Raw genomic sequence first — 16,809 nt, forward strand, 5'->3', positions numbered from 1 at the left:
ACAGATGCAAGACCATGAAGGCCAAGTTCATCTGTCTGCACCCAGCCCGCTGGTTTTATTCACCTAAACTCCAGAGACATTCTAATGTTGGTGTAACTTGATTCCCTCAGTTAACTGTTCTTATTAGGTATCAGGCTGTCCGTGCCTTCTCGGTCCTTTTGGCTCACCTGGGACGGGGGACGCGGAAGTCTCTGTTCATAATGGTCCACAACATTGAGGATGCACTATTTGAGCCCTTCTCAAGACACTCATTTTTCCTTCTCAGATTCCCAGAGGTCCTGAGGAAATGCATTAGAGCCATTGCTTCACCACATTGTTTACTCCCTCTGTTGATACTGGTTGGCTGTTCCCAAATCAAAGGGGTGGGAAGGTTAATGGGAAAGAAAATGCACTCTTAAGCAGAGCTACTAAACTGCACTTGGAGAAAGGGTCAAAAAAGAGTTTCTGAAGCAGACTTTCTGATATGTTGCCATTCCTGAGTTCTGACCTTTAAAGGTTAAGCAAATATTGACAAAGGCCTATTGGATCCTTAGTAGCTCTCTTGGATAGATCTCAAAAACCAGAGAATATTTAAATCTTAGGATCTGATTCGTGTAATTCCTTGCAGCCTGATTGAACAAGGTAGCATTCTTGTATCTGATGGGAGGAAACCCTGGCATCTTCCTTTTAATTTATTCTACTTTCAATTCCTCAAGATTTTAGGATTTCACAGGTCATCCTTGCCTTTAGGGTTAACACATGTTTCCTGGACCAAACCTCTCTTGGCTCCTCAGTGCTCTGCTTTAGGTGCAGGGGATCTGTGGTTTTGTGATTGATTTGGGGCCAGTCACACAACTTTGAGCAGTGCCATGTGTGCCTTTGACTCATTCTTTCACAAAATGTCTTGTACCAAATTGAGCCCTGCATACCAGAAGCTTGGAGGACCAATCTATTTCTACATGTATTTGCAAGCCTATTCATCAAGATCATGTGAACAGCACGGCACCAAGCTCTGGGCAATCAAAGGAAATGATGTATGCCCCTGGTCCAGCTGCTCATGGTATTTATGAGTGGCTCCTCCCTTGGTGATGCTGCTCTTCCCTCCAGGAACCACCCCGAGTTTGGCTGCTTCCATCCTGCCTGGTCCTTGCCTGATCCCTTTCCTCCTCCAGCTGCTTTTTTACCCTCTTGTCTCATTTCAGCAGATGATAAAAATCAAAGCCCAGGAAAGTAACTGATTGCTAGAAGGTTAAGGTTCTAAGTGGTTTCAGGTTCTCCACAGAATTTGGTCTTTCAGAGACAGAGTGCTTTAGCTTTGAGTTTCAAATTGAAGCAAGCAGGGTTTGGTGTTTTATTGATCATGCATTGTCCTCAGCTAGACATGGCAGTGCATTGCTTCTAAAGGTTAGGACAAGCACACCCACTGAATGACAACATGCTGGTTACATTGGTAATGGAGTAGAAACCATTCTATGTATATATATATATATACATATATATATACACATATAGTTATATATATATACACACACACATATAGTTTTGAGTTTGTTTGGAATTATCAGGACTGCCAAACTACAATGCAATTATAAACACTTACATATTTGACAAGCTAGAATTTACTTCTGAAGAGCACTTACCCAGAGCAATTACTCTGATGGTCTGATGGTCTGATGGTCTGAGAGTGTGCACTGACTGAACCAGGTATTGGGGCTAAGCTTCAGCTGTTAGATGGGGGTACCTGTCTCCTTTTCAGGTGTGCAGGCCCAAACTTATTCCAGACACTTTCTATGACATGACTTGTCCTTGCTTTGTCCTTCCTGATGCCAAAAGATACACTCTGCACTTTGTTCTTCTGGAAAACCATGGATCATTTTCTCTTTCTTTGCACAGGACTGGCTAAGCTAACCCTTCTGGTCCCTTTTCTGAGCCTCCTTGTATTTACACAAGCAAAAACACTGACTTTGTACTCATGTCTTAGAAAGAATTTATTTCTTACATGCTTGTGGAAAAACCCCACGCAGACATATATTATGCTTAATTGTATCCCAGTGTTTACACGCTGACAATCTATTTTTGGTCTCATCAGCCAAACAGAATCAGAAATTCATCTATCATTGCCCAGGTAATGGCAGAGTTAGGGAAAGAGCCTGAGTACTTTGCTCTTAGATCAGGCTCTGGTGGTTCTGCCTGCTTCTCAGATCACATTATTGCTTTTATGAGTTCGGATGACTGAACTCTTGAGTCTTGCCCTACCTAAGTCATAAATCCCTTCCTGTCCAGGAGCAGGCTTCTACACACTACACGTAGCATAGTGCCTGTGTAGAGAAGGCACTCACAGATGCCTGGGTTAGCCAGAGAGGTCTCTGGTTTGATGAGCTGTGTGCATTCTTCCATTCTGACAACTCCTGCATGGTCCCATGTCCTTAGTCTAGACCACATGGCTAACAACTCTCTCAACAGCCTTAATGCCATTGTTGTTCATCATCCAGCCACACTCATCCCACAAATCCCTCACCTAGATCAAGCTGATGATCCATGTGCACTACTCCAACTTCCAGCTGCTGAGCTCAGTCATGGATGCAGAGAGTTGCTGAGCACAGCTAGGAAAAGCCTATAGCCTTAGGGGTTGGTGCTACCACCAGTGGATGAGCACCTGCCTCTCTCTAGACTAGTTTTCCTCCACCAGCCCCAACATGTTTATCAGGATATGCATCTGTCCTACAATCCTTCCTTTTAGCCTCAGAAGAGGAAGCATTTTTTCTTGATCAGGTCAACCCCTCCTTTCCCCTACTCATGTGTGATCTGTGTGATCTTCCTCCCCCCACTCATGTTTCCTCCAGGGTCTTGCTGAACCTCCCTGACCACTTCAGCCTTTTTCTATTGTCTAAAGAGAAAGCACTTTAGCTTTTAAACATGTTCAGCTGTCTCTTAATGACTGAATTCACCTCTGGCCTGGCCTGTCTCTCCTCTTCTCAGGCAAATTTTTAAAAATAGTGTAAATTCATCACCTTAACTTCTCTACGTTGCATTTACTCTTCAACTTACTGTGCTCTGATTCTTCCCATAGCACCTCACTGGAATTTCTCCTGCCCCCTAATCCCCATCCTCCACTTTTGGCAACCATCAACCTGTTCTTTTTATCTATGAGTTTGGTATTTGTCTTTGTCTGGCTTATTTCCCTTAGTGTAATGCCCTTAAGGTATATCCATGTTGTTGCAAATGGCAGGATCTCATTCTTTTTTTTATGGCTGAATAATATTCCATTGTATATATAAACCACAATTTCTTTATCCATTCATCCATTCATCCATCAGTGGACACTTAGGTTGTTTCCATATCTTGGCTATTGTAAATAACGCTGCAATGAACATGGAGGTGCATATATCTCTTCGAGTTAGTGTTTTCATTTTCTTTGGATAGATACCCAGAAATGAAATTGTTGGATCATACAGTTGTTTTATTTTATTTTTTTTGAGGAACCTCCATACTGTTTTCCATAGTGGTTGCACCAATTTACATTCCCACCAACAGTGCACAAGGGTTGCCTGTTCTCCACATCTTTACCAACACTTGCTATTTCCAGTCTTTTTGGTAATAGCCATTCTAACAGGTGTTGATGATCTCTCATGTGTTTTTGATTTGCATTTTTTAAAAAAGATTTTATTTATTTATTTATTTGAGATAGAGAGAGAGAGAGAGAAACAGCATGAGAGGGGAGAGGGGCAGAGGGAGAAGCAGGCTCCCCGCTGAGCCGGGAGCCCGATGGGGGACTCGATCCCAGGACTCTGGGATCATGACCTGAGCCGAAGGCAGTCGCTTAACCAACTGAGCCACCCAGGCACCCAGGTGATTTGCATTTTTCTGATGGTTAGTGATGTTGAACATCTTTTCATGTACCTGTTGGCCATCTGTATGTCTTCTCTGAAAAAATGTCTACTCAAACTCCTTTCTTCACTTTCCTCCCTCTCTAAATTAGAAGCCATGGCTCAACATTTTTATCTCTTTCAAAAATACCCTATAGCCCCCTGACCCTCTGAATATCTGTCTCATATCTTTGGAAAAACTCTAACTTTGGATGAATCCAGCCATCTGTCTATCTGTCTTCACCATGTCTGTTTCCAGGCAGCTAGTCTCACTGGAAAATAACACACATCAGGGCAGTAGTAGTTGGGTATAAGCAGGATTTTGCTCATCATATCACTTAGCACTATTAACTTTTGGGTAGTCATAGTTCAGTTACGTGCATAAAGGAGAAAGCCATGGACCCCAAAAGTGTCATGTATATATGTGGAATATACCCACCTACCCCCACACATACCCTACATATATCAGGTTTATTGAGATATAATTTGCATGCAGCAGCATTTGACCTTTTTGGCAAACAGTTCTATACACACAATCATGTAACCACCATCACAGTTGAGACATCGGATATTTTCATCACCTCCTCCCCCCACCAAATTTTCCTCATACTTCCTCTTTGCAGTCAATCCCCAAACCCCTGACAACCACCAATCTGTTTTCTGTCCCTATAGTTCTGTCTTTTCAGTCTAAAATATCATGTAAATGGAATTGTACAGTATGTACCTTCTTGAGTCTGGCTTCTCTAACTTAGCATAATGCATTTGAGATTGAACCATGTTGTTGCATGAATCAGCAGTTTTTTCATTTTCTTTGCTGAGTAGTATTCCATGATATGCATGTACCTATCATAGTTTTCCATTAACCAGTTGGAGGGTATTTAGATTGTTTCCAGTTTGGTTCTTATGAATAAAGCTGCTGTAAACATTCATGTGAGTGTAAATTTTCTTTTCTCTTGAGTAAATAACTAGAACTGGTATTGCTGGGCCTTATGGTAGGTATATGTTTAAATGTGTAAGAAACTGCTAAATTGTTTTATTTTGTATTCCCACTAGCAATATGGATGCTCTGCATTTTGTCAGCTTTTAAAATTTTATCCATTCAAATAAATGTGTAGTGCTATCTCATTATAGTTTTAATTTTGTATTTTCTTAATGACTAATGATATTGAGCATCTTTAAATGAACTTATATATCATCCACCAAAAATAGGTGATATTTATTTATTAGTCAAGTGTGTGCTCAATCGTTTGCCCATTTTAGAAAGCGGGTTTTTATTGTTCTTATTATTTTGTTTTGGGAGTTTAAAAATATATCTGGATATATTTTAAATGTATAATCAAATATAACAAATTTAATATATTTATGTTATATATATGTTTTGCAAATATTTTCTCCCAGTCTATGGCTGGCTTGGCTTGCTTTTTCATTTTCTTAACAGTGTCTTTTGAAGAACCAAAGTTTTAAATTTTGATGAAGTCCAATTTATCGATTTTTTCCTTTTATAGATCATGCTTTTTGTATTGTATGTAAGAATTCTTTGCCTAACCCAAGGTCACAAAGATTTTCTCCTATGTTTTCTTCTAGAAATCTAAAACTTTAGGTTTACATTTACATTATTGTCCATTTTGAGTTAGTATTTTGTAAATAGTGTGAAGTATGGATTGAGGTTCAATTTTTTTTGCATATGGATATTCAGTTGTTCCAACACCATTTATTGAGAAGATCCTCCACTGAATTACTTTTGCAATTTTGTCAAGAGTTGGTTCACTAAATGTATGAGTTTATTTCTGGACTTTCTATTCTGTTCTGTTAATTTATATATCTTTCCTTTACCAACTTTATTACTATAGCCTTATAGTAAGTATTGAAATCAGTTTAGTGTGAATTCTCCAGTTGTTCTTTATTTTTGGAATTGGTTGTGACTATTCTAGTTCCTCTACTTTTCCATACAAAATTTAGGGTCATTGTGTCAATTTATACAATATATTCTGGTAGAATTGAATGGGGTTGTGTTGAGTTTATAAGTCAACTTGGTGAGAAGTGTAACAATATTGAATCCATGAACATGATATATCTGTACATTCATTTAGGCCTTTTTTTGTTCTGCATTTTCAGCATACAGATCTTGTACATATTTTGTTTGCTTTATAATGAAGCACTTCATGCTTTTAGGTACTATTAAAATAGTACTTTTTTCAATTTCAATTTTCAATTGTTTGTTGCCAATATATAAAATATAATTGATTTTTGTATATTGATCATGTATCTTGTGATCTTGCTAAACTCACTTAGTCTAGCTTTTCTCTGGGGCAGACTCTGGGATTTTCCACATTGACAATCATGTTGTCTGTGAATTTTTTTCTGCCTTTTTTTTTTCCTTTTCAATATACATGCCTCGTTTTTGTATGGTTAAAACTACTATTTCACTTAGAACATTTTCTTCTTAGAGAAATATTTTAACAAGACTAAGTCCTTGCAAAATTGGCTTTCTGGAACATTAAAGGAGGTTAAAGCCCAAATTAGATGCTCTGCTATGTGGACAGTCTTTATAATTTTCATCCCTCAAAGCTGTGCTACAACAAGATGACTAGGGCATTTTACGTAGGGTTTGACTTTTGTGTAATAATGACCTGTTATTTTCTTGTTTTGAGTTGGTCAATGGGGATGATGTACAGAATATTTCATGTAGGCATAGAACTCCTCCTTTCCTGTGTCTGCAGAATCATCATATTGTCATTGCTAAGGAGCCTTGGCATGGCCCTTTGACTTAAGAGTCTTCACACCTCTTGCTATCAGATGTCCACCTCTCCCCTGGGCTTGTCTGGTACTTCCACTACTACATTTCAGACACAGTAGTGTGCATCTCCCTTGCTGGAGTGTGCAAGAGTCAGGACCTGGGACTCTTACACTCATATCCCCTGATTGGCTGATGTTATCGACTGAATAAGACTTACACATACAACCTACCTATTATTCTGGCACAGTGGGAAGGGCAAAGACTCTGATACCAGGTTTGAGTCTGAGCTCTGTTGTCTGTCAAAGTTATTCTTTTAAAGCTATATTTTTCCCACTTATAAATGAGGATATTATCTTCCTCATCAGTTATTAATGTAAAGTGCGTAGTTCATTATCTTATCCTGTTAGGTAAGTGGATGTTATTAGAACTGTTATTTAATAGATACATTGTGTCATTTAATCCTGACCACTAGCAGATCCTCCCCAACTCAGTTGCTTCCCCTGGTTGAATTGGAGTTAATGGACTATTGCTGCACAATTTGGCCACCCCTGGTGGCACCTATGTAGCTGCTATTGCCATTGGAGGGCTAATTAGATAATAAGCTGCTCACACCATCTAAGATGCCACAGCGGCTGACTGCAGTGCTACTTGCACAGGGTGATGCCTGGGATCTGTGAGCTTCCATGTCAGTGTCAGCACCCAGGGTTTCATATCTGGCATGATTTTTGGGGGGTTCTATTATGAACAGGCTGTCGTGTCTGGCATTCATGGAAGCAATCCAGAAAATGTAAAGAGATTCTCTTCTCAAATTTCCAGGGATGTGTTCCGACCTTCTCAGGCTACAATTCATTCTACAAGTTTCAATAAAATATTTCTTCTTTTATTTTTCTTGGTATCCAGCCCTGTTAGCTTGATATATAATTTGGGGTTTTGGAAAATGGTATTGCTAACACCTGAATATGAATCTTATTTCTAATTTTAAACACCAACCCCCAAGTTATAGGAAAAGCTGTGCTTCTCGTAAGTTTAGTTTTCAGTGTTAAAAGTATGGCACATTCTTAATGTGTGTATCTTGGTGGGGTTTTTTTCTTGTTTGTTTTTTAAATTAAGAACTTTGATTATGTTCTGAAACTATTTGACATGGCCTCATTTCCAAGGTGGTCACATGGAGTTCTGTTGTCTAAATAAATTGTGGTTAATATATTGCAATCCCTCAGTTGGAGAGCAAGCTTGCAAGCAACTGCTGTCTGGGGCCACATATTTATAATGCTTTTACTGGGTGTTGTTTATCTCCTGAACACAATCTGTTCCTCATCAAAATAGGAACATGTCGATAGGGTCACAATTTTATAATGTGAGTTCAAATACCCTAAATGTATATATGTGTACATCATGTTTTTATGTCTATGGGCAGTAAAACTAGTTTTTTTTTAAGGAGTGGGGTGGTATTTTTATTTCCTTTGTGTTTTTTCTGTGTCTTAAAATTGTTTGCAATGATTAAACAGAGAAGCAATAATTATTGTACGTAAAAATAGAAGAACTTCAAAAGAATATCTTTCCTAGGCTTAGGCCAAGAAAAAGTTATCCTATTATTTTGGCCAGATACTACCAGAATTGGGAAGTTAAGAAAAGGAATTCTAAGGCTAGATTTCCCAGAAAAATAATAACCCCAAAGATAGTCTACAAATTCACAATTATGTTAACTGAGCACAGAGAGAGTGTTTATCACTTAGAAACGCTGTGGGTTTTTGTTTCTCTTTGTAATCCAGATTGAAAAAGAAGACCAAGCCCACCCCACGGAAAAAGTGAGGGAGGAGTTTCAAGCGAATGGACCACCTCAGGACCTGGACTCACTGCTTCTTAACTCACGTGCCTTTGGGCAAGTTATCCAGCTTCAAATATGATGCAGGGGCAGACACCTGCTGATGTGGCAACTGCCAATGCCCACAGTCCCCTCGGTGCAGGGGCAGCTGGGCAGCCTGCCTGGAGGTGAGAGGGGGCATCTCTGTGTGTCATACTCCAGTTGGTGGGTCCCAGCAGTGTCCCTTGGGCTCCAGAGCTCAGTGCATGGCTTCTTTGGTCCCAGCAGCAGTCCTTTCTTTCCCAGAACATGCACAGAACTCCAGGGTCTTTGGATCAGGATGGTCAGGTGCCAGTCCTTGTGCTGTCCTCTAATCTCTGTTCCCCTCTGTCCTTGGCATCCTGTTGCCTAGTTTGACATTTGTTCCTTGACCTTCTTCTTTGTAACTAATCCTCTATCTGGTTCCTCTCTTTCCCTGTGCCATTTGGTTTCCATCTGACCTCCTTAATCAGTTTCCTGTACTAACACACAGTCAGAGGCACAGCTGGCTCTGGGGAAGATCCAAGTTCTTTTGAGTAAGATATTAGGTTAGCAGATGAACCAGATATGCAAGGAAATTCCCAAGGAGAGTAGGAGTTGTCTAAATACACATGTTAGATGCAGCCAATGTGCTGTGTCAGAGCTGAAAGTAAAGTCATGAAGAAGTATCTCCTTCCCACTCCCCAGGCCCCTCTCTCCAACTTCACACAGGGATTTGTGAATGTCTTCTTCTGGTATCTGCCTGGGTGAGAGAAAATACTCTAAGGCACTGCCTTTGAGCCTTATCCAACCCATCTGGACAGTTCCAACTCCAGAATTAATTGCTTCAATTAGTTGTAACCTTGGGCAAGTTATCTGGGCTTACTCAATGCCTCACCCCTTGCCCCTCTCCTGAAGGCTCCTGGAGACAAGGCTGCTGAGAGGGGCCATCTGTGAGGCAGTGATGCTGCTCTCTCATGCTCCCACCTCAGGATGCAGGCAGGTGGCCCCATGGCCCTTCACAGGACCAGAAGGGGTACTCAGAGAGTTGCTATTTCCAGGCCATAGTACCCCAAATTCCTGGGGAGAGCTGAGTCCTGGTCCCTCTGTGTTGTCCCTGGTTGGTGCCTCCACATACTATAGAGGGATCAGGCAAAATAGGAGAAGAGCTTGGACTTGGGGAGAGGAGAATTAAGTGGGGGATTGGGGTGGGGAAGAGGCAAGTTAGGGTAGATAAGCAGTCCAAGACTTCCCTCCCTGTGTAGGAGGTTAACCCATGATATGTGCAGGTCTGAACCCAATTATAGTGGAGTATAGGTTAGGAGTTTACCTCATCTCTGATTTGTTCCCACTATCCATAGCCCGACTCTTGGAAGGGCTTTAACCTTGAGTATGGGCTGTCAGTCAGGGGCATAGGAACTAATCCCCTGACTCTGCCCTGGTTAGACCACATCACTACACACACACATATTTGGTGGGGGTTGCCCCTGGGTTAAATGGAGGACTCTCAGATCATCTTGCCCTCCTGTGGATTGGTGTGTGTGTTTCTGTAGGTGTTGGGGAACTTGGCTTTGGGGGAATAGTTTTGGGATCTCATTTTCTCTCCCAGGCACAAATCCTAGAGAGCCCCTCCAAGTTTCACTCATTTCCATTCCCCACCCAGAGGACCCTGACCACTGAAGCTGATCACATGAGAAGACCACATACTAATAGACTCCCCTCAGGGGCCTGACCTTGACTTAGGATTCCACTGTTTGCCCAGCAGCAGTCTTGCAGGAACCTCTCTTGGACCACTTTCCCTACTCATCTCAGAGTTGGGGGATGAAAGGAGAGGGGTTGGAGTGGGCCCATCACTCTTGAGGCTCTAGCAGGGTCCACTCCAGGAGTTATCTCAGCTTGTTGTAAGCCCAAGCTTGGCTGATTTGTTTGTTGGCTTTAAAGTTGGACTGAAGGGTGAGAAATATAGGCAGTAGATCCAAGTCCCACTCCTCCTCAACCCCTCCAACTCTTTTCTACTTAGGAGGACACTGGAGGGGAGCTGCAGCCATGCTCCAGCCCCAAAGGTACAAGGCTTATTGCCCTGCCAGGTTTCATCTACCCCATTTGAGATTCAGAAGCCCTTTCCCTGCCCAGCAAGACAACACTTTCCTGTCTTCTTTTTGTTCTCTCCTTTTGTATGTATAAACAATATGTTGTCATAGCTACTCAGTGCTTGTGCTCATTTGGGGCTCTGTTCTTGCTGTTCACTCTGCCTGTGATGCTCTGGTCCAAGATCTTTGCACTGGTGACTTCAGCTCAAATATCATCTCAGAGATGTTTCCCTTGGAAACTCACTGTGGTTTCCATAGTTACTCTCTATCCCACCACTTTAGATTTGTTAGTTGTGTTTGTCTTCACAGTGCTTATCACCCTTGGGAATTATCTTGTTCACTTATTTACTTATTTATTGCTTGGCTCTCCTTCTGCTCTTAATGTAACCTCAGTGATCACCAACATCTGTTTCTTGCTATATCTTCAATTCCCAGCACTAGGAAGAACTCAATAAACACTTGTTGACTGAATAGATGTTTGCTTGTTGTTTTTTAAATAGGAATAATTTTTCAAAAGTTTAGATACTTTTGAGAAGTCAAAGGTGTCTATTGTATTTAGCAACAAGGAACTATTGGTGACATTTTAGGGCATTCTTGGAGTAAATGGGAGGTGAGGAACAGGAATTTGACCATGAAGGGAAGAAGAAGATAGTCCAGTAGCTGGGGTGTTTTGTGAACTCAAGAGATGCTTGAGCATGGTGAAGGCTGCTGGAAAGGAAGCAGCAGAATGGGTGTGCAAAGGAGGAGGAGATATTGAGGGAGTCAAGAATGGAGGAAGTGGGAGGGGGAATCTGGGGCACAAGTGAGGGGATCAGGCATGGAGTAGGGGTTCCTTTTCAGTGGAAAAGGGGGAAGGAGGAAAGGAGGGTGTAGATTTTGGTAGGTTTGTAGGGTTAGTGGCAGGAGCTTGAGGCAGTTCCTGCCTGTGGCTTTGATTTTCTTTTGATGTTGGAGGTGAAGTGACCTGTTCATGATGGGATAGTTGGTGGTGTCAGGGGTCAGATATATAAGGGCAGTGGAGAGGATTATAAAAAGATCACTTCACTTCAGATCTTTGAAATCTTCTTCAAAAAAAAACCCTTTCTCCAGAGGAATATAATTAATTAACAATGCAAGGCAACATTTTGCCACTAAGTGGTTGCCTATAATTTCATATTTAGATATAAAACCTAGATCTAAACTTAAGTCCCATATGGTCTCAGATAGAAGATGAAAGAATTAGAGAAAGAAAGGCAGAGTCTAATCTTCTCAAGGAATAAAGAATCACAAGGAAGCTTTCACTATGGGAAGCTGCAAAAATTCTGACAAATCACAGCGAGATAGGACTGTGCTCTGAGACAATAATTTGCTGAGTGTCTGTCTGGATTCTGTTCCAACACCAGAGAGATGTGGAAACTCAGGCCTGAAAGGGTCCTGGGAGGGCTTCTGGACTGACTCCATAGCACATGTCTCAATCCCACCAATAACACCATTAACAGGTATTTATTATCTCTGCTTAAACAAAATGAAGTGTTCTTAATGGACAAAGATGATTCTGTTAACTCAACAGTAGAGTGTACAATTGTAACTTGGAGAGATTTTGCATACTCACTCTTGTTTGTAACATAAGTACACACTTGTAGGAGTGTTGGTTAAGTATAGTGATAAAAATAACTTCTTTCCATTAAATATCAAGTATACATCCATCCTATACTACATGGTGTTTTGAGTTTATAAATGGGAGAGGTTGGCCATGGCTGCCATGACCACTGAAACCATGACCTTGGCCTTTTTGCTATCATGCTGCAACCTAGAAGTTTCCAAACTGAGATTGGTGGAGCCCCGGGGCACTTGGGGTACCATATCATAAGATGAGAGGGAGATGGAGCCAACAGGGTTCCAAGCTGCAGTTCCACATCAACTAAGGAAGGTTTTAGGGTCTATGCTGACTTCTAATTTTATATAGATGAAGGGTTCCCCTGAGGTAAAAGGGTCTGACAATCTCTACTGTCATAACTGAGAGCAAATACTGGTACAATACTTATGCTAGTGATTTTCTAAATGATTTATTGAATCAATGATTGTACTATTTGGCATTACATCATAGGTTTGGGTTTAGTTGACTGGTGTTTCAGTGACAACTTATTTCCTCTTAGGCAACAATTCTCCCACCACAAAATTGAGTGTTTTGACTTATGATCAACTGGCTAGGTTTGTCCAAAGTATGGATGAGCAAAAATACATAGATTAGCAAACAGTCCTGATAATTATACCTATACTTTATTTTTAGGCTAATTTATGTAAAAGTATTATATTCAACATGGTACTAAAAATCCATTTCTGGATATGGATGTAGCATAAGCTACATTAACTAAATAAACTATATTAATAATACATAAAATAGGTTTGCAGAGAGTGGAGAAAATGGGAGGCTATAGAGTAAGTGGTGGTCTTCATAGCAAATCAAATATCTATCAGATTTGAGTCATTTGGTTCAAAATGATCTTAGAACAATATAACTCAGTTCTAAAATAGTGTTAAATTTAAGTACCAAAGTAATATTTGCATTGGCTTTTGAAGCACATGCACTGTCCCAAGAGTCCATTCATAACCTGAGGCTGGAAACCCTGGGCGCGCAGTGGTGGTATCTGAAGAGGATGGTGCACTCCTCTCTAGAACCCAAAGGCTATAAATACTTTGTAGAGAGAAACGTAGATAATCTCAAGTAATTAGGCCTAGAAAGAAGGTGCTTTTACAGCAAGAGGGTCTAGGTTTCCAAGATTTCCTCTAGTTAGGAGGTGTAAGCTCACCAAGAGGAAAGGTTGGGAGTGTCTGGGTCCATATTTGAGGAGGTGGTGATGGCAGTTGGAAGTTTTTCATCTGTTGAGTTAATGACAGATATTCCTGATAAAGATAGGAAGTTATTTGCATCAGCATTAGCCAAACCAGCCCTCACTGCAGAAAGTAAGAGATTTTGGGCCCAGTCTTTGTTAATGAAGCCATGCTAGGGCCAGTATTAGAGGCAGATATATTATCAGATACTGGAAATGGTCCCTTGGCCCAGGTGATGGTCCCTGCACAGCCCCCTGTTGACCTCTAGGCAAATCTGTTTGATTAATGCTCAAATAGAGATATCCCTATTGTGCCCACCATCATGGAGGGTTGGGTAGTCTGTCATTCAGTGGGTGCAGGACTCAGTAGACATTCTGGCAACTTTTCATCAATTAAGTTATGTGTGCACAAAGATCAGGGTAAAGTTTTTCCTGACACTTCACAGGTTGCCCTACCCGGGTGGCAGCCCATTCACAGCTAATTCATTTCCAGGCATGCTTCTTCCATAGCAGGAAAAAAGTGAATGGCACAGTGGGGTGTAGACTGCCCCAGTACTCATAGGGAGTGTCCCATGGAAGCCAGCCTGGCTTCCCGGACCTCTTATTGATAGGAGTTGTTTAGTGACCTTCCTGGATTTGGTTTTAAGTCTGAGATCTCTGACGTACACCAATCTCTGTGTTTGCTATTTGCAATTTCTGTCTCAGGAAGGCAACATCTCTTTTCTATCCAGGAATAAATCTTCATGCATCAAAAAGAAAAAGTCTGGTATCTTAGGCTTTCTTTACCCTCACATGGTGATCCAATAGATTTCTACACAATCTATTTTCACTATGTTCACTCCCTGTTTCTTGAATTCTCTGTGAACATCCCCTTCTGCAGCTGACAGCCTCTGTTCTTTCTCTGTGGCTTATAAGCTTTCTGAGTCAGACCCTTTAACAGAATCTTGGTTTTCTGCTGATGGAGATCATTATGGATCTGTACTGCCAGCTGCAAGATTTTGCCTCTAATTTTCAACTAGAGCTTTGGCTACAAGCAGTAAAAAAAAAAAAAAAAAGAATAATTTTCCAACTTTTGTCTTCCTGCTGATGCCTTGCTGACACCTCATTATTTGGCTTGGAATATAAGTGGTGTCTGTATTCTTCGACTCTTGTTAATGTAGATTTTGGTACCATCTGATTTCCCTGACTCTTTATCTTCTTACTGTGGTAAATCTGCCAACTAACTCTTATTTTTAAAATGATCCTGTTTATTTCCTTCCCTATGATTTTTCTCCTCTGATGCAAAGATGAAAAGTGGTTTCAGCTGTAGAGCACATTTATTCAGAACTTCAACTCCATTATTTTCCTAAGTCACAACTATTTTCTGAGACTTGAGATCTCCCCTGATTTGCTTGCTGATCTCAGTAGGTAGGGCTGGGAGGGCAAGGACAGCCAGGGGCAGGAGGAAACCACAGCCTTCTTTCCACTCCACCCCCTCCAATGGCTACAACTTCCTTTCCTTCAGCTCCTTTCTTCCATCCTGTGTCTCTTTCCTCACTCATCTGTTTTCCTACAACTTAAATTCACAAAAGAGCTTGGTTTTTAGATTTCTAGTAGAGCTACCAACAACCTTCATACATTTTTATTGCTTTGGGTTTCATACTGTCCTTCCCGGATCTTGTTCTCAGCTGCTAACTGAGATTCTGCCCAAACCAGCAGCGCTTTGAGTTATGCGGATCCCCACTGTCAGGTGACCAATAATGATTCAGATGGGGTAGTGACCCAAAGCTGGGTTCATTCTGGCTCCAGTTCCATCCAATTCCAGTTTTCCTTGCCTTCCCACATGGTTTGGTGCCAAGCTGCCATTGCGCCTTGCAAATGTGCTTATCTGAGTTAGGATGGTTATGTCACAGCTGTTTCTACCTCCTTAACTTGCTTTCACCTACAGTTTTAATTTGTTGATACTTGCATTGTCTCATGTCTCCAAAAGTCCTCAGTCAAATACTTGAACTTAGGTTCTCATGTGATACCCACCCCTTTCTTCTGGTGTGAGTTTCACTTCAGTGAACTTTTGGAGTCCTAATAAGAGAATCTCTGAAGTCCAAAGGAAGATCTGGGAGCATTTGGCACCAAACATGTACGTGGGTAGCAGAGGGGAGGGAGAGAGATTCTTTCCTTTTTGTGGCTTATTTCCTTCTGCAGCTTCATGTGCCCTGGGGAAGGTGGTTTCTTTTCCTTCCACTCCTTGTCTTCCCCTTGCTCAAAATCATATACAGGTGGAAGGTAGGGGGGTAAACTTGGTGATGCCTCTACCCATACAGAAGGAGATTTGGTGGGCATGCCATTCCAATTTCCTCTCTCTTCTGCTGTGAAAATGAAAAAGCATTAGTCTACATATATCACCCAACAAATCTTCATATAGCTGCTTCTCAAGGCAGCTCTGTGTTCTGAACATTTTTAAGTCTCTCTGGGATATAACTGATTTAGAACAATGTTCTATAGTGAGTTTTTCATACAAGGATGCATTATGCCACCAACCTGTTTATCCCAGGGCATTATTTTTATTTAGTTATCTATCCATCTATCATCTATCTATCTACCTATCTATCTGTCATCTATCTATCAATCAATCAATCATCTATTTGAGAGAGTGGGAGAGAGAGAGCACAAGCTGGGGGGAGAGGCAGAGGGACAAGGGGAAGCAGACTCCCCACTGAGCAGGGAGCTTGACATGGGGCTTGATCCCAGGACCCCGGGATCATGTCCTAAGCCAAAGGTAGATGCTTAACCAACTGAGCCACCAAGGTGCCCCTATCCCAGGACATTATTTACACAGGGGAAAAATCAGGCTTTTGCGTGTGTTTTCTTCCTAGATATAGAACACATTTTGTCTTAAAATCTGAGTTCCCACTTAAAATTTTCAGGGGACTATCTGAACTTTGTTCTTCATCCATGTTTTTTAGGAGCCCTCCTTCCTTGGGACCCAGGAGCACTAAGCACTTTTGTACTTGTATCTAAGAGATCAAAACAAAAGTGTCTGCAGGCAAGTCCAGGGATAAGTGTGCTCATCACAAGTGTCCCTGGTCAACAGGGTCGATATTTGCTGATTGAATAAATAATGAAAATATATTGAAGAAAAAAATAATTTAGAGATTTATTGAGTATTAGGTAAAGTCTCAGAAGTGAAATTTCCAACTATCAGGGCTTTAGAGACCAAGCTCACACAACTATTCCAGAGGATAACGGAGTGAACCTAAGTGTATGCTACCATTTCCTCCACCCATACCAGACTGGAGACCAGGGCTAACAGGTGCATTGAGCATAACTTGTGTTGGTGAGTGCTTGCTCTAGTGGTTGATAATCTCGTGGTGGAAGGGTGTGGGTATGGGTCTGGGCCAAATCACTTTTCCTCTGCCCCAAGCAATATTTCTATGTGTATTCATATTTAGGTTTTATCCACAATTAATATTTGTAAAGTGAGATTATGTTAACCCTTTAGTATAATCTGATTTTTAAAAAAATTTAATTA

General features: G+C 41.2%; 1 protein-coding gene across 3 annotated transcripts in view; it reads left to right on the top strand.

Annotated features, from left to right (window-relative positions):
* The window catches only part of MOBP (myelin associated oligodendrocyte basic protein), a 49,170-nt gene that overhangs the window by 27,789 nt on the left and 4,572 nt on the right, over window positions 1-16,809 (top strand). For 2 of the 3 annotated variants that reach the window (XM_081824711.1, XM_081824715.1), the window contains exon 5: window positions 8,352-8,571. In XM_081824711.1, coding sequence (XP_081680837.1) covers window positions 8,352-8,391 — 40 coding nt within the window. In that variant the 3' untranslated portion in view covers window positions 8,392-8,571. Of the gene's footprint in view, window positions 1-8,351; window positions 8,572-16,809 lie in introns of those variants that run through there. The other variant, XM_031028284.2, reaches the window with a different exon arrangement.

This window comes from Leptonychotes weddellii, chromosome 1, assembly GCF_054177405.1.
Source record: "Leptonychotes weddellii isolate Sample4059 chromosome 1, ASM5417740v2, whole genome shotgun sequence".
Classification (NCBI taxonomy): Eukaryota; Metazoa; Chordata; class Mammalia; order Carnivora; family Phocidae; genus Leptonychotes; species Leptonychotes weddellii.